This window comes from Equus asinus, chromosome 11 (assembly GCF_041296235.1).
Source record: "Equus asinus isolate D_3611 breed Donkey chromosome 11, EquAss-T2T_v2, whole genome shotgun sequence".
In the NCBI taxonomy this organism is placed as follows: Eukaryota; Metazoa; Chordata; class Mammalia; order Perissodactyla; family Equidae; genus Equus; species Equus asinus.
Window position 1 is genome coordinate 16805662 of NC_091800.1, and position 25823 is coordinate 16831484.

The window sequence follows — 25823 nt, forward strand, 5'->3', positions numbered from 1 at the left end:
CAGATACTTCAAGAAATGTTATGATCTTCTATTTTATCCAGCTGTTTCTTATGTGAGGTTAACAACATTCTTTCCATCTCTCTGCATCTTAAGCGGATACTGGCAGTCCCTGTTGTGATTTTTTTTAAGACTATCTACAGGGACGTGTAGTGTGATTTAATCATTCTTAGAATAATTTACCAAATAATTTTTAAGCAAATATATATTTTGTATAATCATCATAGAACACTGCTTATTAGGAAATTCCTCCTTTCTGAGAATTTTATGGTGTTTTCTCTTATTTAATCTTTAGGCCTCAGAGGAGCTCCAGGGTACTCCTTGGATCAAGCCCATCATCTTCCAATTGAAATGGACCCACTAATTGGTATGTTCACAACAGAAAGACATTTTCGTAAGTGGCTGACTATGCACAGATTCCTATTTGATTATTTATCATAAATGTTAGTTGAATAATATTTTTTCTTCCACAAAATTAATGTGCAGATAACATCAGATTACCATCAAGGAGCTGTGCAAATCATAATATGCCATCTAAGAATTTTTTGGTATTAAAGCAATTATTTGTGGCATTTTCTTGATATTTCAGAAGGCCTTTACTTGATTCTAAACATGGCAAATAATTCCAAACTGCCCTTTATTTCAGCCTAAGCTATTCTTTAACAATTTTATATTATTTAAAATATATGACTCAAAGAGATTATTAAAGAAAACTAATACTGAAGAACATCTTTTCTAGAAATCTCCATTCGGTGGGGCTAAAACATTTTTTAAAGTAAAGATTTCTTATGAATTGCAAACTCATCAACTGTAACTCTTTGCAGTAGATATTAAAAATATTTTTAAATAATCACATATACATTTATTAACCGTATGATCCAGAACAAGCCCATTATCTTTCTAGGCCTCAGTTTCATAACTGTGAGATGGTTTATAATAATGTTTGTTCTGCCTATCTCATGGGATCATATAGAGAACTAAATTAGAAAAAAAATTGAAAATGGTATGAAAAATTATTAAGCCATATACAAGTTATGGCTTTTTTTTAAGGTTAATTCGCTCTTCATCTTTGGACCCAGAAATAAGATGAGAGGGAGCCATTTCAGTTAGTTACTTATCCCTGTACATAAAATAGCATTTTCCTGTCTTTGGGAGGAGATAAGGTTTAGGACCAGGAATATTTTTCGAGTCTAGTCTGGCTATTCCTCTGACATCGACAGTGTCACATACAGCCAGAGAATAACCATGGAAAAGTTAATAGCAGTATTCTAATTAATCAAGGACAAATTGCGTAGTTTTTAAGTGACTCAGGACCTTTGATTTCTTTTCCTTTGCTACCGTTTATTGTGTGATTTTTTTATTGTTTATGTTCTCTAGTAATTATTATTAATAGTGATAGTAGGCGTCCACAAAGAATAGCACTTAGATTTAATTGGTTAGAGAGTGATGGTGGTCCTGTACATCTGCATTTTCTGTTTAAGAATTCAGCCCAGGGATTCAGTCTGAAAGGACGGCATCGAGTAAGGGACAGGCTGGCCTGCAGACAGGCACTAGGGAAATCAGTGTCTCTGAGTCCTGACTTTATTCAGATGCAATCCCAGAGCTCTCCACTGATTCTTTGCCTGTCTCTTTCCTTCCCGATTCCTCTGCCCTCTTTTTAATTCTTCTCCTCCCCTGCCAACCCATTCTGGAGGGCCTTCTGTTTGTTGACAGTCCAGGTCTTTAAAGCTGCTGACCTAAAGCCGCCTGTGGGGCTGCCCACATAACAACATCCCTTGCTCAAATCTCTGCCCTGTTCTCTTCACATGAATTGTAAATGCCATCAGAAAATGACAGATTGGGGCAAATATTGACATTTTTTCCTTATATAAAATACTTCATACAATATTTATTCCTCATTATTATTGAACTTGTTGGACACTAATGAACTTGTCCGTAGTGAACATCTATAAAATCAAATGCATTTAAATATTTTCATTGTTTTAAATTCATTATGTTGAATTTCTCGTATTGTGTTTATTTTTTGGTGGAGGAAGAACTTAAATTTATGAAAAATTTTAATGTAACATAGCTCATAAATAATCACTGCTGCTAAAAAAATTTATATTCCTCATGGGGAAGTGTTAAAATCATAATAATCTTATAGCCTCAAAAACCCATTTCTAGATAAAGGAAGCATAAAAGTGTTCCTTCTACAGTGCTTGGTGAAACTCTTGTGGAATCTTTCTTTAAGTTCTTTTTTCTGTTTGTTTTTAGCCAATAACTCTGGTGTGAACAAACGGCAGATTACAGACCTCGTGGACCAGAGCATACAGATCAACGCGCATTGTTTTGTGGTCACAGCAGATAATCGCTATATTCTCATCTGTGGATTCTGGGATAAGAGCTTCAGAGTTTATTCTACAGAAACAGGTAACTTAATTATGAAATGCCTTATGCTCTTCAAAATCCCTATTCTGACACCTAAAGCTTAATGTGAAATCATACTTAATAATATAGGCGTTTTCATCTTGAAATCCAAGATTCAAATTAAATGTTCACATTGTAAGTAAATAACTAATTATAATTCCATCCATTCTGAGCTTTAACATGAGCCCTGAGTTCATAGGACAAATGGGACTATCATCTCCTTCCCCCAAATCAAATCCAGTAACAGACGTTAAAACTCCTCTTAGTCTGGCCCAAACCCTGAAGAAAAGAATCATGATTGTGTTATTTTATAAGTCCTGTCCTTAACAATCCCAAGTGACATTCTTGTATCATTTTTCAGAAGCAATTCAGGAAAATAAATCTGTAACTAGATTTGAATTACTTTATAAATTTGTAGGTCTGTAGATTCACTTTTCACAAATGTAGTAAAATAAAGTTAAGCTTATTACTGTTTGAAGAGAAATAGCAAATGAATTAAACCTGCTGTTTCTGTATTTCAGGAAAATTAACTCAGATTGTATTTGGCCACTGGGATGTGGTCACGTGCTTGGCCAGGTCTGAGTCATACATCGGTGGGGACTGCTACATCGTGTCTGGGTCTCGAGATGCTACCCTGCTTCTCTGGTACTGGAGTGGGCGACACCATATCATAGGAGACAACCCGAATAGCAGTAAGTATTTGTCTAGGATTGTCCTATCAGACTATGAATTCATTTAAATATATTCTGCCTTTTTAATTTTCCTAACAGTTTTTCCTGGTGTTATAAGTATTTTAAAATATGAAAGCTTAAGTGGCAAAAATCTTTGTTGGAATGCAGCTATGTTCAAAGTGTGAAAAAGAGCACCTATATAGCTTCTAGCCTGGGGAGACGCCCAGGGCCTCACACTGACTGTCTGCTCAGCGGCCCTTCCCCAGTGTCCAGATGGCCCATCCTTCAGAAGTTCCTTCCAATGTCACCTGGTCCATTAAATCTCATATGATTTCTCTCCACTGAATACATTCTCTCCCTTCTCTGAATTTCCATGGGGTTTTATTTGTGCCTCAGTGAGGGCACGTACTACTTTCTACCATGTAGTCTAGTAAATGTCTCTGTTTATTCACTTAACAATGATTGGGTGCCCCCTTCAGATTAGCCACTGGAGAGACAAAACCTGAATAAGACGGTTTCTTTGCTTGGGATGATTCCCAAGTGTTTTTTATTCAACAGTGTTCCCTACGATGTCCTGTGGGGAAGAAATGAGGGAACTCCAGAGTAAAATAATTTTAGAAAATGCTGCATATACTTTTACTCTGCATGTAAGCTCTTACACAAATAAATCTCTTGACGTTTCTTTCACCCACAGTTTCTCAAACGTATTTTTCCATGGAACCTTTTGTTCGTGGAAGAGCAGTGATTGTTCTTAGAACTGTTGTTCTGAGGAAACACTGAAGTGGATTGTGAGTCTCTTCCTTTCCACCTTCAGTCTCTGGTTCCTGGCATAGTGACACTCATAATAGGTTTTCAGTAAATATTGTTAAATGACAGAAGAACTAGATAAGAGATTCCTAGAAATAATTACTGTTTTTAGTTACCAAGTTTTCAATAGTTCAAATGCAAGTATTTCCTGTAAAATAGAAAATGGTTACTGTAAAGTGTTGATAATGGCAAGTACCTAAACCAAGGTTATTCTAATTGTAATTCACACGTTGGTCACAGCTTAAACGGTACTCCAAAATATACTGAAACATGAGTTTTGGGAATATTTATGACAAAACAGAGAATTCCCCAGCATTGCTGTGTATCTGCCACTGAAATATTGTAAGAGTAGATGAGGAATATACAGGATACCATGTTACAACTGCATAGCTGGAGGCCACGTTCCCTGGTCCCCTCCAGCCTGTGAGATGGCTGGGGATGGAAACCAAATTGTACATCTACCCTTCAAGTCCCACTCACCGCCCCCCCCCAACTCTTAGGTGTTTTGACAGGAATACTGCAAAAAAAGAATGAGTTTCAATGGGGAGGAGCAAAGGCCTCATCATAGTACAGAAGAGAATTTAGAAATAAATATATACATATACGTATATTTAAGAAGATAGTGGGAGATTGAACTAGATGACCAAATGTTATATGGGATTTTATTCTTGTTGCCCATAGCTAGAGTTGAAGAATAGTGGATGAAAAAACTGAAAGTGTATTGTGAAGTAATGTCTCTTAGCGTAGATACTGAATAAGAGAAAATGTGTGTATTATACATTTCAGCCTCTGCTCTAAGTTGTGAACTCAGATGTGGTATTGATTTGAGGGAAAATAATTCAGCGTTGCTTGATTTTTAACCAGTTGAAATAATTAGCTCCCTATTCTACATTAACAACATCATACTTTAAATACCAATAAGTTAACCTTATTACTCTTTTTAAACCATATCCTTAAAAAAAGAAACTTCAATTTTAGCAGAATTCTGTGTGTGTGTGTGTGTGTGTGTGTGTGTTTATAAGACATTTGATCTACCAATGAGGACTTTATTATTCTCAATCATGATACATCATCACATATATTTCATCTAAATGTATTTTTACGTGTTTCCAAATTTTCTTTATTTCCATAGTAGTGTAGCACTCATTAGAAAAGTTGAATTAACCAGCAGGTCTGTGTGGTATCTTCCATATATATTGACAAAAATTTAGACGTTATTAGAAAAATTTTTAAAAGAAACAGAATTGTACTTCAAATCCAATTAACATCTTCAATGTGAAGCTCAGAAATGATGAAAATGATATTTCCGAAAAGAAAATTCATTTCCTAAAAACTGCTGTCTGGTAGCAGAGATATTTTTATATAATGTACTGCTATGAAGTAAGGAATTTTAAAGAAAAATGTTAAATTATAGTAATCTCTTAGCTACTTTATTTTCTAGTGATCTTTTAAACCAAAAGATGGTTAACAATTGTAGCTTTAGTCCATCAGTTAGCAAGAAAATTAATGTAGTAATATTGAGAGTGTTTGAAGTTCCTACAACAGGAGCTATGTAAATAGAGATGTTTATATTAATCCTTAAGAACAAAATTGTGAATGTTGTGTTTGTTAAAATGCAGCATTTCATTTAAGCTTTAAATAAAGACAGATTATCCTTGAGAAATTCCTGCAAAATGTTATCAGTACATATTTTTCAATCCTGCCTTCATTTATAAGAATTTATTTTTTGGTCAAAAACTGTTGTCACCATTATGAAACTAAACTACTTCCCATAAAGCCCACACTGTCAAGACTTTATTGGACATTTAATGTGGACGTACATAGAATGGCTTCATTTCATCCATTAGCCTTAATATAAAGAAAAAAAATGCTCTTCCAGAACAAACAGAATGAGCACCTAAAGTGTTGATCAAGGAACAAGCATGTACTGAACAGCTGCTGTGTGCTGGTACTGCCTTAGCAGCTGGGAATGTTGCAGTCATAGTCTCTGACATGTGGAGTTTACAAGAGTCCACACTGTACTCATCAGAGAACTGCTTTTCCTGCTTCGATGCATTGAGTCTATTAAGTATTTATTACATGAATCATGAATTGCTATCCAATAATATTTGGTATCATGAGTAGTTTAGCATCTACAAAATGCTCACTTAGCTTTATATCTGGGGTACAAAGTGATTATGTAAAAACTCGTTTCAGCTTTTTGCTTATGGATAATCACAATAGTAAAAAAAAAAAAATTAGTCATAGTATTTGATTGACTCAACTGATTTAGGACTCACCTAATCTGTTAAAATGGCAAACCTAGTAGCACGTATATGCATGACTAGAGAGACCATATATATTGGTCAGTTCACTTCTTGTAAAGGCAACCACAGCACACACTCAACTGGCTGTCACAGCAGGGATCAGCCATGGGTGTTGACATAGACATAGTCGTTGCCATCAGAAAACTCACAGTATGAAAGAAAAAGATTTTTTTTTTCTATTCCAGTTTAATCTATTCTAGCTACCAATTCACAGGTCAGAGAATCAGGCTATGTGTGTTTTCTATCCCAAATGCATTGCTACTCAAGACCAAAAAGCTAGTTATGTCTAAATTCATATTAAAGTGTATGACACAATGCCCTTAGGTTTTGAGGGTTGTATATATTGACCTAGACTTGAAGGGGGAAGTCCCAGCCTGAAACATATCATCCCAGTAGCTGTTAGAATTCAGGGATAGGTTTGAGTATGGACATTGAACTGCTTTCTGTGTCAGAGGCTGAATCACATTTATTCAGTACAACATCATAAAATGATAGGATTCATTTACTCACACTACGTGCACATGTCTGAAACTTTCTCAAGATAAATTCAGGTGGCTTTAATAGTATTTATGCTTCTTCTGCATTGTCACTATTCTTCTCTAATGGATAGCTCTATTACTGCCACAGAGAAAAATAGGTAATATTTGTGGATTTTGTTAGGTAGGTATAGAAAGTGTTTATGGTTCCATTGTGTCAAATATATTGCTGTGAATAATTTAGACATTTCAGAAATAATAGTCTTTTTCTAATTATTTTTATAGCTTTAATAAATTTGCCACAAAGACAATGAAAATTTGTAGACAAGAGAGTCTCAGACCATAAAAGAAACAAGCAAGGCTACCTAGCATAGGTTACAGGTGAATTACAGTTATTTTCTTAATGTATTTTAGAATACTAATATTCATTGTTACTCTCTCAAACTTATGACTTTGAACATAGAAAATGTTCTTGGAGATTTAAATAGGTCCCTGACTAGATAACAGAAGTGCAGAGATGTGAGGGACAGATGCTTTCATCTGAAACAGACTTTTACGCAAATTCTGAAACTAATTTGGAAGTGATAAAAATTAATTTGCGCACTTTAATTGGAAGCAGCCTACTGCATGAAAGAAAGGAGAGCAGAGCAGGCAATTTGTGCTCCGAGCTGATTGAATTCTTTGTCAGGTAGGTATCTTGGACTTGGCCGCCTATCCTCCTGAGCCCCTCTTTGCAATATATTACAACCCATCTCTGACTGGTGTTCTTTGAAAGGATCAATGCTATTCCTGCTGAATCCCTGGAGCCCAGAGTTTCATTGATCTTGGGACTTGACATTTCTCATTACGTGCTGTAGCTTCCAACAAGATAGTCACAAGAGGGGCAAGTCAACATTGTTGTCTCTTCAACAGACACTTAAAATACATTGGGACCCAGCTCAAAATCCAGTCTGCTTTTAAAGGTGTAGTTTTCACGTTTATACCAGATATGAGGTGCTTTATAGAGAGCTTGTTGATGCATGCATATGGAATTTTAAAAATCATAGCAATAGGCAAATTTGAAAGAGAGTTTACTGTTCTTTCCAAATAAAATCTACAAATATTCATTGAGTAATATGTATAAGACCTTGTTATCGTGATTCTTCTATTTTACTTTTTAAAAACAGTCTTTTAGCTCATGTATAAGCATTATGCAGACTATGAAATGAGAAGCCCATTGGAAAGGAGACTCCAGCTGTGCACACATCCCTACCCTGGGCTCCCATTGTGTAAGCTTCAGCTCTGGACACTGACCCTCCTGCCAGCCACAACCTGTCACCAAACATCTGCCAAATTACATCCCTCTCTTTGTTTGTACTCAGCCTTCTTTTAAAATGACTGTCCTGGTGCCCAGCTCCACAACCACCACTAACCAATGGTATTATAAGAGATGAAAGCATTGGCAAAGAATAACCCAGAGACTATATATATATTTGTGTGTGTGTGTGTGTCTGTGTGTGTATATATAAATATATTAGATGAATTTGTCTCACTTCTCAGAGCAAGGAATCTTAACTAGGGTACTGAATATTAAACACCTTCTCATTAAGTATCAGAGGAAGCATGGTTACATGTGTAACAATTCTTAGCCCACAGAACTTTCTGAGGGCCAGATGATAATGTCTGTAATGTAACATCCCCAGCACAGCGCCCCTTCAGGGATAGACCTCTCAGCCATCCCATCCCCTCAGCCTAACATCAGGAGACATCATAGGGTTCGTGACTAAGAAGGGGGCTGCTTGCCACTCAGTCTCTGCCTTTCTTTTCCCTTTATGCAGCTGAGGCTGCAAGGGTCTCAGCCTGGGTCAGAAACAATATTTAAAAACCAGAGGAAGGACTAACACGTTCTCATGATTGGAGAGTTTCAGATCACAGACCAGGGGATCTCTGGGCGTTATGCCAAACGCTGCTTCCTTGGGAAAGGTAGACGGATTATACTATTGATTGTTTTGGGAAGATGACAGTAGGAGAGTAAGGTACTGTGAACTAGATCCAGTTTGAGGACTTCAAGGGAAGAGATTTTCCCTGTGACAGCAGTGCTCAGGGGACAGTGTGGTCAGTGTCATCTCTGAAGAAAAAGAAAAACTTAGAGTGAATGAATAAATAGGTTTATATATGTGTGTATATATATACATATATAAAATAGAAGACATATATGTGTCTTTTCAGTTTTTCATTGGGTACTCTCTGAGCGTATACTAAAATGAAACCACATCATGGGACATTTTCCACCCCATGGAATGTTTTTATGTGAGTTACCTTGTGACCTGTGAAAAATGTGGGCCCAGACATATTTGGTACTTGGCCAGACCTCTGCTCCAGCTCTGTAAGTGGCTGAGGACACTGTCTTGATAAGGGACTCCTCACTGACACGGTTCTTCTAAGCTATCCCAGCAAATATCTAACGTAATTTTTTAAGATAAATCTTGAAATCACAGCAGTGATGAAACTTCTGCACCCTTTAATTAAATCTCATATTTTAGAATTTCATGTCAAAACTCCATCATATTTTATGTAGGCATAAGGATGAATGAAAATACCTCCTGCAGTGACTCTGCAATGACTTCACAAAGGTCACGGATAAAATCTGAATATCATATATCATCGAGAGATCCGTCTTCTGACTCCAACAGAACCACACTGGGGATTGTAGATCTTAGAAACTCTGCTGTTTTTGTTTAGTTCTAATTCAGAAGGACCAAAGCTTCCCCTGCACCTTAGTAGTCCCACAAATGAGGTTTAAAATAATAAGCACCGCGAATAATCTTTACTGTTATCGTTTCTCTAAAAGCCATAGACTATCTCACTGAAAAAGCTCTTCTTGTTGGTTCTGTGTGAATGGCAGCATCTAATATCTTTGTACTTTTTTCATCAATTTTGAAAATATTGAAATGACTTTTGATGAAAATGAGTTTGAATCTGTTTATTATAAGCCTTTTGTATTTGGAATTTCCAAATGCTTGCCTGTAAGAAATCTGAAAATCTTCGTCATTCATGGTAATTCCATCACACAGAGAGCTCTTCTGTTGAGGAGAAGACTGGGCATTGAGGGCGATGGTGCTGTGGTCCTTAGAGGGGAGGTCTCACCTGCACCTCCCTCTGCACTGGGCCCTTTAACCCTCAGCTACATCCATCAATTGTGATGTGACAGTGACAGAATATTCCCAGGATTTTGAATGATTGTTGGGCTGTGTGACATCTGTCCCTGGCAACAAAATGAAATATAGGGAATGTGCTTTCCCCCTGCTGAAGGTTCCAATGCAGAACCCTCTGAATAGTATTGTGCTTATTTTTCTGTAGCTGAAAGAGGGAAACAATGTTTTCAGTGGCCCTAAACAATATCCCCTAGTAGTTAAGCTCCACAGTTTATTCAGATGATCTGGGGAAACTGTAATGAAAACTAAAACATCTTAAACTTTCTAAATCAGAGGGATGCCTTAGAAAAACTTACTTCCTGATAGAAAATATATTACATACATAGGGAATTTTTTTTTTTAATAAGAACATATTTTTTTTTTAAAGATTTTATTTTTTTCTCCCCAAAGCCCCCCAGTACATAGTTGTATATTCTTCGTTGTGGGTCCTTCTAGTTGTGGCATGTGGGACGCTGCCTCAGCGTGGTTTGATGAGCAGTGCCATGTCCGCGCCCAGGATTCGAACCAACGAAACACTGGGCTGCCTGTAGCAGAGCGCGCAAACTTAACCACTCAGGCACGGGGCCAGCCCCACATAGGGAATATTTTTAATATTTTTATACTTTTTTTGAATTCCCTGCGATATGACTAGATTGCTTTTTACTTTTTCTGTAGCCTATAAGGGAAAGGCTTTATATAAATTGTATATACACAATTTATATACATGTGTATAACATATATATGTATGTAAATTGTATTTAACACATAATTTCAGGGTTTTTAATTCACCACTCTGAGAAAGTAATCACTTAGAAAAATTAGGGATGATGTTACACATGATATCTTATCAGTACTTGACCTCATTTTACCAGGGAACTCAGGGCATCTTTGAAGCATAATTTTATAAATTGTATAAATGTGTTTCAGACAAATCCAAGACTACTGACAAATGTAAGTGGATCCTCTGCCAAAATTCAAACACATTATAGCAATATACGTTAATTTAGAATAAGATGACTAATGTGGGCTGCCAGCCCCCTTCCACACTCCGTCTAAGTAAGAGATGCCTCAAAAGCAAAATGGAGGCTGATAGATCTGAGAAAACTCACTTAAAAACTGTGAACCATTCCTGGGGAGAAAGAAGATGGCTGGGTCTGAAGGAGGAGATATTGGCAGGCCAGAGGGAAGGAGTGTTGGGTGCCTTGCTGGGTAAGGTGCTTTGGTTATGTCCTTCCCTCCCAGAATTTTCCTGGAACTATTGTGGCCTTCCCCTCTCCCACTGTGGGGCAGAGAATTGGAGCACCAATCCAGCTGCTCAGTGCTGTAGGGTCACGTCAGTGCCTAGGGAGGGGCCATCCAGGAGGCAAGTGCAATTGACAGGCCTGGAGCATTCACTTCCCCACCCCCACCCCCACCCCCACAGTGAGAGCCCCAGGAGCTGGAATCCAGGAGACAGCTCTGCAAAAGAGCAGTGTCAAGACCAAAGCACAGGGTGGTTCTCTGAGAAACAAGATAGGAGAAGGGGGTCACCTCCATCCAGAACATGAGCCCACAGAGAAAAGCTGGCCAACACGCAAGGAACTGAAGCACTATGAAAGAAAGATCCCAAACTCAACAACCAGGTGAAGTAGGGTGAACGGAAGAGAAACATACAGAACTTTTTTAAAAGGCATAGTATTCTCTGAGATATAAGAAAGGAGGCGTTAAAGTGAGGTAATAGTCTATATTTCTTAAGCTAGGGAGTAAGTAGAGGGCATTCATTTTTATTCTCTTAATCTTATACATATGTTATACATATTTAATATGTAATTAATTTTTTAAAAATTAATTCTAAAAGCAAAGGAAAATCAAGTAGTTGTGTGGAAGCTGCCAACTTGAATTTGTGAACTTGGATAAGAAATAAATTAGTCTAAATAATGATCCTCAAACTTGAGTAATACACTTACCCCTTTTAAAGAGAATAAAATTGTCATTAACACCAAAAAAAAAAGGCCCTGACCAAGGAATGTGTTCTCAGACCCCCTGAACCTAGTTTGAGAAATACTGACTTAATTAGCTCATCTTAATTTTAAAGCATATTTCAATTTTAAGTTGCCACAGGCTAGATTGGACTGCAAAGAGAGATTTCATCTTTGTCACTGGTTTAAAAAATTGTACACTATCGTCTAAGTTCAAATCTGAAATTTAAAATTTTTCACGAATCCTTTTACACCCAAGAAAATATCCACGGATCTCAGGGTACATAGATGCTAGTTTGAGAAATACCGAGAATTCTGGGAGAGTTACAGTTTCAAGACCAAGTTACAGCCTGCCTTTTCAAGCAGAAAAAGTAGTGGTCAGTGATACTGGCAACTTCAACTGAAATAGTGATGTTTTTATATATGCACAAAGGCATATGTACATATATTACTTTCTCTTTGCTAAGATGATACTGTAGAATCAACTAAGCAATACATCAGGATAAACATGTGTCATACAATATGAGTCTGCTAGAGCTGTTTAAAATTCAAAAGAGAAGGCGAGAAATAGGCAACGGAAGACATTAATGGGTGCGATGTTGTTAATGGAAAATAGAAATAGTCAAATATGACAAGGCATTGATAAATATTTGTTGAATCTGACTGGGTGGTCCAAATTGTACTGTTAATACGTGTTTCATGTCCTTCCTTCTGATGGCCCTGCCTTCAATGGAATGTCACGTCACTGAGTCTTTCAGTCTTCTTGTACTGCCCAGTATGGCCAACACTGGCTTTCTTTTCCCATCTACCACAGGAACCACTCAAAACCCTAACCAGGTTGGAACCATACCCCATTCACCTTCCGAAACTCCTCTCTGACTTTCTGTTGTTTTCTTTTCCTCCACTCTTGTGCAGCCCAAGACTATAGAGATCCCTCAGTTCCATCCCAGCTGGTTTTTCCAAACAGCTTTCCCAGTACAACAATGTGGGGCATGATGTCCTCTCCACTTTGCTGATCCTTCTCACACTGTCTTACATTCATGAAGTTTATTCACCAAATATTCTGATTTTCTCCTTGTTCATATGAGGATTTTTTGATTCTGGCTTACTCCGTGCACATATGTTTGTTCATCACACTTGTCATCGTTGAGTGCCTCCAGTGTAAGCCTGTGGAAGGCCATGGTGGTTTGATGTGTTCTAAATAGTTCCAGGTTATGCCTTCTATCGCTTTATACTCCCAACTCCCAGCCTGCTGAGAAGAATGCCTGTCACTCCAAATGCATCCCGGGGATGAAGTGAAGGGGAAAGCACTTCACAGTGAGAATGCTCATGGCATGTAATTCAGCTGACCTTTTTTAGCTAGGTTCACACCAATAAAGTCAAGTGGAAAACTAAGATGATCATCTCTTCTTTCCTTCACTCCTTTCTTCCCCCCACACCAAAATCAAAGCATCTCAACCTGTTTTGTTGGAGATTTTAAGGAACAATTTTTAATGGGTTTCAAAATTGGGTAGTTCTGGGTTCAGTTCCAACTTGCTAGCTGTATGAACTTGTGCAAGTTGAAAAACCTTACGAAGCCTTGGGTTTCTAACCTATAAAATAGGGATAATAATAATACCTACCTCATATGAATGTTGTCATAATTAAATGAGATAACACATGCAAATGCCTTGGTGAGCTTGATGTCTGTTTCATAACAATAATCAGGAAAAAGAATAGCAGTCACCGCTGTTGTAATGGTCTGAGCACTTTACATTTGTTAACTTAGCCAGTCACCTAAACAACCTGTGTAATGGGTATGTGGTTATCCCCATTTTACGGATGAGGAAACAGCAGAGGTTAAGTAACTGGCTCATGGTCACACAGCTGGTAAATGTCCACAACAAAGATTAGAGATTGTCATTTTGCATGTGTGATTTAATGGTCTAGCTCTTCATTTCTGCCGTTGGTCTGTGCTGACTCACTGCTGCTGTCTCCTTGCAGGTGACTATCCTGCACCAAGAGCTGTGCTCACGGGCCACGATCATGAAGTTGTCTGTGTTTCTGTCTGTGCAGAACTTGGACTTGTTATCAGTGGTGCTAAAGGTCAGAAGACATTTCTTTTATTTTTGGGTCTTAAAATCTACCATTTTCTCAAGTTAACCATGATTTATTATTTGTTTCCTTTAGGAGACTCTCCATAGACAAATGTAATCCCTAAATTATTTGCAGCTGTTTTGTTTTATTATTAATATTTATTAGTACTAATATGAAATATATGTAAAATTTTATGTAGTATTTTGTGGTCACCAGCCAGAACACTGGTAGATTAAACTGCAGCACATCTATATGCAGCCATTAAAAATAACATTTAAAAGACAAGGGGAAGAAATCCATGAGGCATAATGGGGGCAGGGGTGGTCCTGGGGGATCAGGTTCGTCATCAGACATAGGCTTGGGTCCTCTTCCCTCCACAAGTCCTTTTCTTCGCAAGGCTGGGGTCTCTGTAGAGGTAGGTGGGGACGGAAACATGATTAGTTAGTTCTTTTGACTTTTTGTGAAGGAAGTGTTATTTCAAGAAGAGTCAAGAAGCTTGGGTTCTCATTCTGGCCCAGACACCCATTCTCCATGGGAAGGCTCAGGGGCCTGAAGGAGCCTAATGCTTAGGAGAAACTGAAAGAAAACCAAAGGGGCTGAGTGTAATGAGGACCAACAGATTAAGGAGAGAGAAGGCTGAGGAGGTAGGAGGGGCCAGTAGCACAAGGATTTACGATTTTTATTTTATTATAAGTATGGTGGGAAATCATTGAAGTTTTTTAAGCAAGGTGGTGAGATGATCAGATTTGGTTTTTAGGAACTTGTTCTGGTTGCTTTATGGAGAATGGATATAATGTCTGGAGGCAGGGACAGTGTCTTTTTCATTTTTGTATCTGAGAGTAAATAACCCAGAGATGGACACATAGGATATTTTCAGTAAATTTCTTTTTAATTAAAAAAATAGTAATAATATGTACAATATTATTCTATCCTGTAAAGTGAAAAAAAAAAAGAAAAGGAAAATAAAAGACACATAGTAGGCATAGGGAAAAAATGTTAATTTTTCTATAGGTAATGGATGATGTTGGAGGTGATTGCTATTTTCTTTCTTTTCTCTGGTTTTCTGTAATGCACATCTATTACTTTAGTAATCAAGAAAAAATTTAAGTATAGCTTTATAATGTCTTTTGTTTTGTGAAATATCTACCTACTTAAATCAAGTGGTTGAAAAATAGAAATGTAACTCATCCATAGTTTCTGTGGGGTTTTTTTGGAGGGGGGGAGGGGACACGTAATATCAAACTATATTAGCCAATCATTTTTATGAACTTGACCAGTGAATTTTTTATCTTATCAACACAGTTTCTACCAGGGGAAAAAAACAATTAAAGCAAAATAAGTCTTTTACACTCTTGCCTCACTATTTGCCTCATTAGTGCCTCACTATTCATTTATTTAAAAGAGGAGAAGTGTTTCTATAGTCTGAATTACTTGATTAATTTTCTCTATTTTGCCTTTTACATTTTACATGTAGACTATAGGAAGGTAACAGCTGTTATTTGATAGTAATGTATTCATGTGGTACAATGTTAAAATTTTGATGACCTGAAGAAAATTAGCAATTGTTTTGATAATTCTTCTTAACTTTGAAGAAAAATTTCTAAAAACACATTAAGACAAAACTTCTGAGACACAGTCTTTTATTCTCACACACTCTATGAACTATACCCTTTTTTTATGAAATATTATCTCATGAAGGAAAAGACCAAATATTCACCTAAAAGCTTGGCAGATGCATTTGAGTTATTTAACAGTTCTCTGTATTTGTTCTGTTGAAATGTAACATCAGTGCTTAGCTCTTGCCAGCGCTCTTCTTTTCTTTTCTACTTCTTTCAACAAATCTGAGTGTATATCCAGGCACGTTTGCAGATTTGTCAGAGCCGGTGTATGGCTTGTCATCACCAGTGACTCTGGCCATTGGTTCCCCCACTCTGCAGAGGGCCCTTGCCTTGTCCACACGATCACTGGAGATTTGCTGAGAGCCCTCGAAGGACCAGAAAACTGCTTGTTCCCACGCCTGATTTCCGTCTCCAGCGAAGGCCACTGTATCATTTACTATGAACGAGGGCGGTTCAGCAATTTCAGCATTAATGGGAAACTTTTGGCTCAGATGGAGATCAATGATTCAACACGGGTAAATCTGCATGTTCAATGCTAACTAGGAACTGAAACCAAGAGATTAAAGACTGACTATTTTACATTAAGTGATTCATAATAGAATTCCTCTGGTATCCAGATAAATGTGTGCTGGTTTTAAAAGCATATAAATTCATGTAGATTGATGCTTTGAGCAATTCAAAGTTCATTTAATGCCAAGTAATTAAGTCAGTGAATTAGACTTTGGAGATGATAGCTGTTGTTTGATTAGAGGTCAGACCCTTAAGATTTTTCTTAAGCTCCTTTTACAAACAATTGTTCCAGCACTGCACCCCCTGACATTAAAAGTGAGTTTATTGTCAAATCGGCCCCGTGGCCAAGTGGTTAAAGTTCCATGCACTCCACTCCAGCAACCTGGGTTCATGGGTTCAGATCCCGGGCACAGACCTGCTCCAACCAGCCATGCTGTGACAGCATCCCACATACAAAATACAGGAAGATTGGCACAGATTTTAGCTCAGGGCTAATCTTCCTCAAGCAAAGAAAAGAGGCGGATTGCCAGCAGAAAATCAGCTCAGGGCAAATATTCCTCACCAAAAAAAAAGTGAGTTTATTGTCAGAAGATCTTATCTGTAGAACCTGAGACCAGAATTACATGTACCAATTGCCCTTCACTCACCAATGAATTGTGTAATTGCTGGTTTATCATTATTAAAGACTGTTTTGAAGTATGCTTCTGCCTGCCATTTATCCTAAAAGTGGTGGCATTGTTAATATTCAGGACTTAACAGAACATCATGTTACTTAATTCTGAAGTTCTTCCTGGATTAGATTGATAATATTCTCTTTGGGACTTCTGTTATTTTGTAACTTAAATTGCTTTTAATAAGATCCTTTGTTTATATAAGAAATTTGATGAATTCCACATTGGAAATTTGTGGACTGAACTTTAGAACACTTGGTCAAACGGCTAAAAGTAGATAATAATTACAAGGGAACTGTATTGAGTGCTTTTCAGTGGTTACCATTGATGTGTGGGAAACTCTGAGAGAAATGGTTGCTTTTCTGCCTTTTCTGAAGGCCATTCTCCTGAGTAGCGATGGCCAGAACCTGGTGACTGGAGGGGACAATGGCGTGGTGGAGGTCTGGCAGGCCTGTGACTTCAAGCAGCTGTACATTTACCCGGGATGTGATGCTGGCATTAGAGCAATGGACTTATCCCATGACCAGAGGTGAGCCGCATCAGGGAGAAATGTAATCACTTGAGAACTATCATCTAGATCCCTTTACATTCTACCAGGGGTGCGACGTGCTGTGAATAAGATTCCAGCATCCAGATGGAAGAAAGGCTAGTGCAGAAAAGGGTAAATTGAGAAGAGTAGGTACTGTAAGAAAGGATTCTGGTAAGAAGGAAACAGAGGAAGAGAGTAAGAAAACAAAAAGAAAGAAATGGATCTGAAGAAGAACAGGCGCATCCAGACACTGCCCAAAGTGTAGAATTCTCCCCACCCAGAATTATTCTCTGTTCTCAGACCCTCGCCTAGTCTCACACAGGTGTGCCTGGCTTGTGTTACGTGAAGGAAACACGTATGTTTCTGCAGAGGTGAATTTCCACTTAAGGCGCACTTCTAGCTAACCAGTTCCCAGCAAAGCGCGTAGTGGAGACTGCCGCTGGCCTCTGTTTTACAACACATGAAACACTCATTACTTGAAACCATCCCCAGCCCTGTTTTCTTATTCAAGTGTTTCTCCTTTATGTTATTTTGTTGTATTTTATTTATTTCCCTAATATACTGTAATCTTTTCTTGGGAAGAATTGATATGAATGTTAATTAATTAATATGATTTCCCATTGTTCCTCAGTTTGCAACAGGATTTAATTATTTCCTAACACTCACCTTTGGGTTTATTATAAATTTAAAGAATATTTGGAATGTTAAGTCTAAAATTTCTAAATTTTAAAAATAAATTCAAACTATAATCTTAACATAGTACATTATTTCTCAATTTTTGCTATATATTTAACAAAAATAAGAAAAGTTTATGAACTAACTTTTTTCATTTATATGTATATTCTTTATAAGAATATTGGTTTTACAATATTATAAATATTAAGGCTTATATAATAAATTTAACAGGCATCTTCACAATATAGTAAAATGATACTGATGTCATCAAGAAAAACAATGGAATTTAAATTAGTTTGGGGAAAGAATATTTGATATACAGCCTAACCTATTTTTGAAGAAAATAGCAGATTATTATTAGAGTGTTCCAAAATGCTGTAGTCCATATTCATGAATAAATGGAAATGGTTTACTGTGTAATTATTTATATATACATGGATATGTTTCTAAAGTATTTGAAATTGTCTTAAGTAGTTTAAATCTTCACCCTGATAGTCTGATTCACTCATGTTGCAAACATTTACTGCCTCCATCATAGATTAAGCACCATGCAAAGTACGAAGGATATATAACAAGGTTACAGATCCCAAAGAGCTCAAGTAGTCATAGTAATTGTATATGAGGGAAGCAGTAACAGAATGATAGAAGAAGGACGTGATTAACTCTCCTTGAGGAGTGGGAAGGCAGGAAAGGCCTTGTAAGATCTTCATCCTTTCACTAGGCATGGGGAGAGAGGGAAGATGGGAGAGCCTATGCAAAGTCCTATTAGTATTAGAGATCTCCCAAGAGAAGAGATGGAAGATGCTAATGAAGCTTCTATTTCTATTTTAATCTCCTCCTTAATTTCATTTATTTTGTTGTTTTATAATGTCCCTGATATGGAACTGTAGCACATGCACATAAGTTATAAATTGATTGATAAACATATGTGGAGGATGCATACTCAAAAAGTGTTTATCTGAAGAGTTGTCTGATCCAAAGTTAGTAATACGTGGTCTGGCAGTCCACGTGTGTGCAGGATTGAGAACCAAGAATACATTTTCATCGTATCTCCATGAACACAAAACTAAGACTCGGTGAACTTTGAGACATGATATTGACTAGGAAAGCAGCACCCACAGCAGTGACGTGTCACTCCTAACTACTGTCTCTGCTCTTCCAGGACTCTGATCACTGGCATGGCTTCTGGTAGCATTGTAGCTTTTAATATAGATTTTAATCGGTGGCATTATGAGCATCAGAACAGATACTGAAATGAAGAACCAAAAGCCAAATTGAAGCTGAGAGCACAAGTGCTGCATGGAAAGGCAATATCTCTGGTGGAAAAAACTCGTCTCCATTGACCTCCGTTTGTACATTCCATCACACCCAGCAATAGCTGTACATTGTAGTCAGCAGCCATTTTACTTTATGTGTTTTTTCACGACCGAACACCAGCTGCTACCAAGCAAGCTTATATCATGTAAATTATATGAATTAGGAGATGTTTTGGTAATTATTTCATATATTGTTGTTTATTGAGAAAAGGTAGTAGGACGCGTCACAAGAGACTTTTGACAATTCTGAGGAACCTTGTGTCCAGTTGTTACAAAGTTTAAGCTTTGAACCTAACCTGCATCCCATTTCCAGCCTCTTTTCAAGCTGAGAAAAAAAAAAAACACGTTTGATACTTTGTACATCAGATGCATCTTATTTAAAGGGATACTTTTGTAAAAGTAAAACCTTGTATAAAGAACAAAACATTTCTTAATTTTATTGTGGAGTTACAACTTGCATGTTCTTTAATCCTGATGTCTTGATGGAACAGGTGTGTTCACACTATGAAACAGAAAGATCTGTCCAAGGACACAGCTTGTATGAAAGGGTGGAATTTGGGCTCAGTCAGTAATTTTCGACATTTTCACTGAAATATGGTTTGCACTTTTTAATCTAAATTCATCCCTTCTAAATAAAATTTGCTCATAAAGCATTTGGATACTAAGCCATTATTTGCCATTTTGGGTACTTTATACAAAGAAAATTCAGCCCTACCCTTCATAATTTGAAGACACAGCAGAAAGGGGGCTTAGGGATGAGGTCCTGGGTTTTATTGTATAAATAGGAGTCACGATCGTTAGTTCCGTAGTAATGACTTCCCAACTCCTGGACATCTCTTCCAGAGTTATCCTGCTGGCTTAGTGTGTGTACATTAGGGGAGGAGAATCTGATGCTAACTTTTTTTGGTTTTTTTGTTTTTTCTCTTTGGTTCTTGAATAGCTTAGTTTCTTTAATAACAAGTCGGACTTTATTATAACAATAACTGAAGTTATTCTTTTAGGTTCTTGTGAAATTCTCACCTAAAGCCACATTCTTAGCCTAAGGCACTTCATCTTTTATGATATAAAATAATGGCTATCAAATGATTTTCCATACATTGTACTGATCAAGTTATACACCCAGGGGTATATACACTTTCTTCATGTTTCTTCTTTGTATATTTGGTGACTGTATCGTCATAGATGTACATATTGTGTCGGTAGGGCTATGAGGCATGTTACAGGAATGTAATTTTCTCAGAATTTACACTCACTTGCAGTCATTTATTTAAAAAGATAAAACAAGATAATGGGTTCTTTGTATTGGCACTTTGCATCAGAAACATATCATTATTTATTGATGTGATTACTTATTTGTTATCCACCTTGTACTAGTAAGTTTTAGCACTGAATTTCTTCTTCATTGTTGTTTGTATTTATGAGATTCTGAAATTCTGGGGAATCAGCGTAATGATTAAGTTATTCATCACCAGGCTGTAAGCAATATCTTGAGTTTGTAGCTTAGAATTGGGAGGATACTGAACATCTGGAAGACAAGTTCATTTCATCTTGAGATCATGGTGAAATATTTTGGATATATAAATTCCTTAAGCTATTGTAACCACGTTTTATTGCAAAGATGTAAAATATGCCAGATGTGTGTGAGTTGGAAATCAAAAAAAAGAAAAATAAAATATGCAAAGAATTCACTGATTGTTTCACATTTCATTGGACATTTCACTTATATGCATTCAGTATGTTGTCATACAAGTTTCAGAAATCAACATTGCCTTGTATAAAGGCCGACAGCATCTACAAACATGAAATAGTGTCCTAATGAGGTTCTGTAATTTGATGAAACATGAGCTACTCTGCCTGACCATCTGGCAGGGATTTGAGGCAGGTGACCAGAGGGAACCAGCCCTTGTTGTTTCTTCCACATAATCCACTTTTTAGGTTGTTTCTGTTTTTTTAAAAGGAGCTAAGTGCAGATGATGGTGAGGGTTTCACTGCTCATTCTATGAATGTTGTCAAATAATGGTATTTTCATTTGAACCACGCTTTCTGGAAATTCATGTCGACCAGGGATGACACAGGTGGAGACTGAGAGACCTGGGTGAGCGGAGCAGCTGCCGACCAAAGCAGGACGGGCGGCTGGAGTGGGGCCGAGGTGGCTTCGGTCACGCAAATCGGCTTGGGCATTGGGAGCAGCAGCCCAGACAGGCCCAGAGAGTGACAGAACTGCAAGTAAACTTCCATCTGCCTTCTCAGGGCAAACAGCACAGAACCAACAGGGGGCCTGAGAAAGGCTTGCTCCCACCACTGTCCATCATATCCCCAAAAGCAGACACCTGTCAGTCATCGTAAGCCGGCTGGCTCTCTCAAGCCAGCCCTTCTTGCAGCCCATCAGTCAGGCAGGCAGCCTGGCTGCTACCTAAAGTGTCGCTTTAAACCAGCCCCACTCCTTCTATCATCTGGACTGTCACCAAAACCTCCTGACCTGTACCTGGGCCTCGCATGAGACCCCTCCCACATATTCCACCCTGCTGCCAGAGGGTCTGGCTACACCACCGACCCAGTCATCCCACTGCTGAGCACTCTGCAATGGCTTCCCCATGTTGATAAACTCTGGTGGGTGAAAAATCAGCTGGGAAGTCTGTTTTTAAGAGCAGAATCTAGGGCCAGTCCCCTCGGATCCTTGGGCACAATTTCAACATTAGTTTGAGGGATAAAGTCCAAACTCGGTAGAGCACAGAAATCCTTCAGGAGGGAAACATTCTCATCTGTCCACCCACCTCCCACCTCCGGTACCCTGCACCTCAGGCAAAGCCCCCTATTTACAAGTCGCTGAGAACTCCCCTAAGCCTTGTTCCCTAGGGTCCTCACTGCCCAGAGAGCTCCTCTTTGTCTGCACCATCTGGTTGAACTCCTTGTTGCAAATTGACCTAAACCTGCACAATCTCTTTTTGGTGGGTAAAGGTAGTCCCTAACCCCCCTATCCTCACTATGTTATGATGAAAACAATTTTCAGGACCAATTTCTGTCACATGTAGAGAAATTTTCATCAGACACGTTTTAGCAAGCACAAGACCATTCACAGAACTCTTCTGTGAGCTTCAGGAAGTCCAGTGCCTTTTTAGGTGACCTGATGACCATTTTACACAGGAGGTACACTGAAAGCAGGTGCACCAATATTCTAGAAGCAGTATCCCATTACCCTTGTAATGCTATCAGCAACCAGAACCTTCTAATCCAATCATTTAGGTATCAAACCTTGGGCACCACCCAAGAGTATAGGCCAAAACCCTCTGGAGGTTCTTAGCCCTGGTTTGGAGAGGTACGAACCTGTAACCAGTGTATGTTGAATTCACATAGATTAAGTACCACTAATTTCATCAATGACAGACCTTTTATATCATCCATTATACTAATTAAGAAGCCAATAATTTCCCCACTGAAAAGCATTCTTAGCATTCACTATTCTAAATAATAAAGCTTCTGGTTTCCTGTGGGAGAAGGAAGCTGGAGTTCTGGTCCTTGACTTTACATTGAGATTTTACTGATTAAGTGGTCTGGAGGGTAACTTTCTGATCAGGGCACTGACTGACCTCTACGTTGCGGTGTCCATTAACACATACTATCACATTGTCTACGCTGGATATTCTAAGGTAAATTACAACATCATAAACCTTCGACTTATTGTTATAGACTCAGCTCAAGTGTTCCCTCCTCTGTGAGGTCTTCCCTGACCACCAGGTTCACTTCCTCACACCTGGCATGTCCCTGTCCCAGCCCTGAGTAGTGTATTGTCATAGCTTACTTGCCTTGCTCCCTTGTGACTCTGAGCTTCTTGGCAATGGGGCTCTTTTACCTTGTGTCCTTAGGACAGTGTTGGATTCAGAGTAGACTATCAATAAAAGTAGATTTGCTAAAGGTGTGAATAAACAGATGAATACCAGATCGCCGAGCAAAGTGACAAAGTTGGCAGGGATGCTGAGGAGCCCAACCTTCCCTTCACACTGCCCAGACATGCCGAGGCCTCAGGTTGCCCTCTCCCGCCCTGCACTGCAGTCCTTCCAAGAGAACACCATGCTCCAGGTACCATCAGCCAGGGGCGTTTTCCATCTAGGTTCTGGGAATCCCTGATTATAACAACGCCCATAGCTATAAAAGAAGGAATATTTAAAATCTTAAATTACTAGCTCTTTACCCCCATTCATCCAGTTGGAAGAAGAGGGAGCTGACAGAGGATTTAGCGTAAGAGCTTCTCTGGATGCTCTGGCCAGTTCAAGCTGCTGGAGGGCAGGGTCCAGTAACTGGACTCCTCACTCTGGAAGTAACTTTTTAGTTCCCTCATCAGTTAAAATGGGGTTAGTAATATCTACATTGTGTTGTTTGGAGCATCAAAGTTCATTGAGTATGTCAAGCACCTGAGAGCCTGGCCCTCAGTAGAGTTCAGCAGATGGTCGTGCCTTCCACGGTCTAGTGACATGTTTCATTTTCATCTGCGTAGCATCCCTTGCCCTATTTATGTGCTATGAATCTTTTGCGGGTAACTTTTCCTCCCTTCCTTGTCATGTGATTTTTTATCGGGACCCGATCCCTGGGACCTCTGGGACTCAGGCCTGTCCAACCATGTCGTCTCCATTCTCATGAATTTGGTGATTGGTCAGGTGTAGATCTGCCACAGCCTTTCCCTGAAACTTTTACTTTCCAAAGTGAGGGAAGGAAATCTCTTTCATCTGGTGTCTCTAATCTGTCACTAAGAAACCAGGGACTGCTAGCAACCATGTTCTCTCTTATGTGGAGAAAGCCCATTGGCAATAGGTGAGAATAAAGCCATGGGAAATGACAGAATGTGTGCACTTGGCTGCCAATCACAGGTCCCTGGGGACCTAAATTGCCCACATTCTTATGGGTGTCCCAATTCTGGAGCCCTTCTTTAATCAATGGCCAATAAATACTTTTTCCCTCCTCAAGTTGATCAAAGCTATATTTTTTGGTGCTTGAGATCGAATTGAAGCATTCTTCATACAATTTCCTTCCCCCAGCTCCCTAGCTGTGCTTAGAGAAATGTGACAAATCCAAATTTGTTAGTAAAGCTAAGCATCTTCCTGGCCTGCGGATGACTCAGCAATCCCATGTTTAGGTAAAGAGTCAAAAGAAATGCCTGCTTCCTTCCATCAACAAGACGTGCAGAAGAGTGGTCTTAGCAGCTCTGTTCCTAATAACCAGACATAGATGTTAAGTAAAACAATCCTAACATGAAAGAGTACAAACTCCATTTTACATAAAGTACAAAAACAGGAGGATCTGATATGTGCTGTTAGAAATCAGAATAGGGTTCCTTTTGGTCAGAGATAGTGACTGGTAGGGACCATGACGGGGTCTCCTGGGCCCTGGAGTTCTCTTCTGGTGTATTGGGCTCTCACTCACAAGCTGGGTGTGTTACCTGGTGTGTTCACTTTGTGGGCATTCATTGAGCTGTACAGTGAAGAGTTATGTATTTTTCCATGTATATGTTGTACTTAATAAAAAAGTGTACTTTTAAAAAGTAAAAATATGCCCTGCCTCACTATGGCTCCTGTGACCACTCTGAGTTTGTCAGCCCTGAGCCAATCCAGTACTCAGAGCCAGTGACCACCCCCCACAACACACACACACCTGCCCCTTTCTCCTGTGGTTTTCAGGTCTGCCACCTTGGCTGCCCTGTCCTGGTGAACACTTTTTTCCTTCTAATGACACTCTTGGCTCCAGTGCCTCCTCCTCCAGGAAGGCCCCCACCCCTCACAGTTGTGCCCCTCTCTGTGTGCACAGGGTGGCTTGCACGCCCCTCTCCTTTTGCTCTCATCTCCCTATATTCTCACTGCTCATTGACACCTATCTCCTTCCCACTACATGACAACTCAACTGGCGGGACTTTTCCTTTTGGTGTCCCAGGCATTTAGCACAAAACTGTATTGTCACTGTCATTTATGTGTCTGTCTTTCCCACTGGACTGTGAACCTACTTGCTAAGCCCTTGAAAATGTTGATTGAATGAATGAATGAATAAAACACTGAATAAGTAAATGTTTGGGTCACGTGGGAAGAACAGTAAACTTGAGACTTAGAAACCTGGGTCTGAGTCCCAGCTCTCCCTGCTTACCAGCTCTGCGACCTTGAGCTGATGACTGAACATTTCTGAGGCTCAGTTTTTCAGGTGTACAACAGATAGAGCCCTTGTGCAGACTGCATGCTTTGCAAATCGTAACTGTGCTACGTAACTGTGAGTGAGGTCTTGCCACTAAGCAAGAGAGCCCTCCGGCACCAGGAAGAGTGTTTTTATGACATGGCCAAAACTCACAGGAGGCTGGCCATCTTTTTCGATAGAATCTAAGCTCTCTGTGGGAGAGGCTGAGCCAGCCACTTCCCGCCACCACGTGTAGACATACATTTGGATTTCAGCTCTGGTTAGCACCTAGTAAGAAAGGAAGATTTTGTTTGGTTTAGTTCTGTTCTTTTTTAATGCCCCTTCCCAGTCAGCACAGAAACAAAAACAGGAAGCCACTGAACACCATTGGGAGAGCCAGCTCCTTAGCAGGGCCTTCTCTGAGTGATCGTGCTTTTGGATAATGAAATGTTTTCCCTGCTTGCGTCTAGAGCCAAAACC

General features: G+C 38.9%; 1 protein-coding gene across 9 annotated transcripts in view; it reads left to right on the top strand.

Moving 5' to 3' along the window:
• Window positions 1-20881, top strand: part of NBEA (neurobeachin) — a 680233-nt gene extending 659352 nt beyond the window's left edge. For all 9 annotated transcript variants that reach the window (XM_070520525.1, XM_070520517.1, XM_070520519.1 and 6 more), the window contains 7 exons: window positions 293-364; window positions 2254-2409; window positions 2928-3098; window positions 13781-13882; window positions 15811-16007; window positions 17051-17202; window positions 19040-20881. In XM_070520525.1, coding sequence (XP_070376626.1) covers window positions 293-364; window positions 2254-2409; window positions 2928-3098; window positions 13781-13882; window positions 15811-16007; window positions 17051-17202; window positions 19040-19130 — 941 coding nt within the window. In that variant the 3' untranslated portion in view covers window positions 19131-20881. The remainder of the gene's footprint in view (window positions 1-292; window positions 365-2253; window positions 2410-2927; window positions 3099-13780; window positions 13883-15810; window positions 16008-17050; window positions 17203-19039) is intronic.
• Window positions 20882-25823: the final 4942 nt, after the last annotated feature.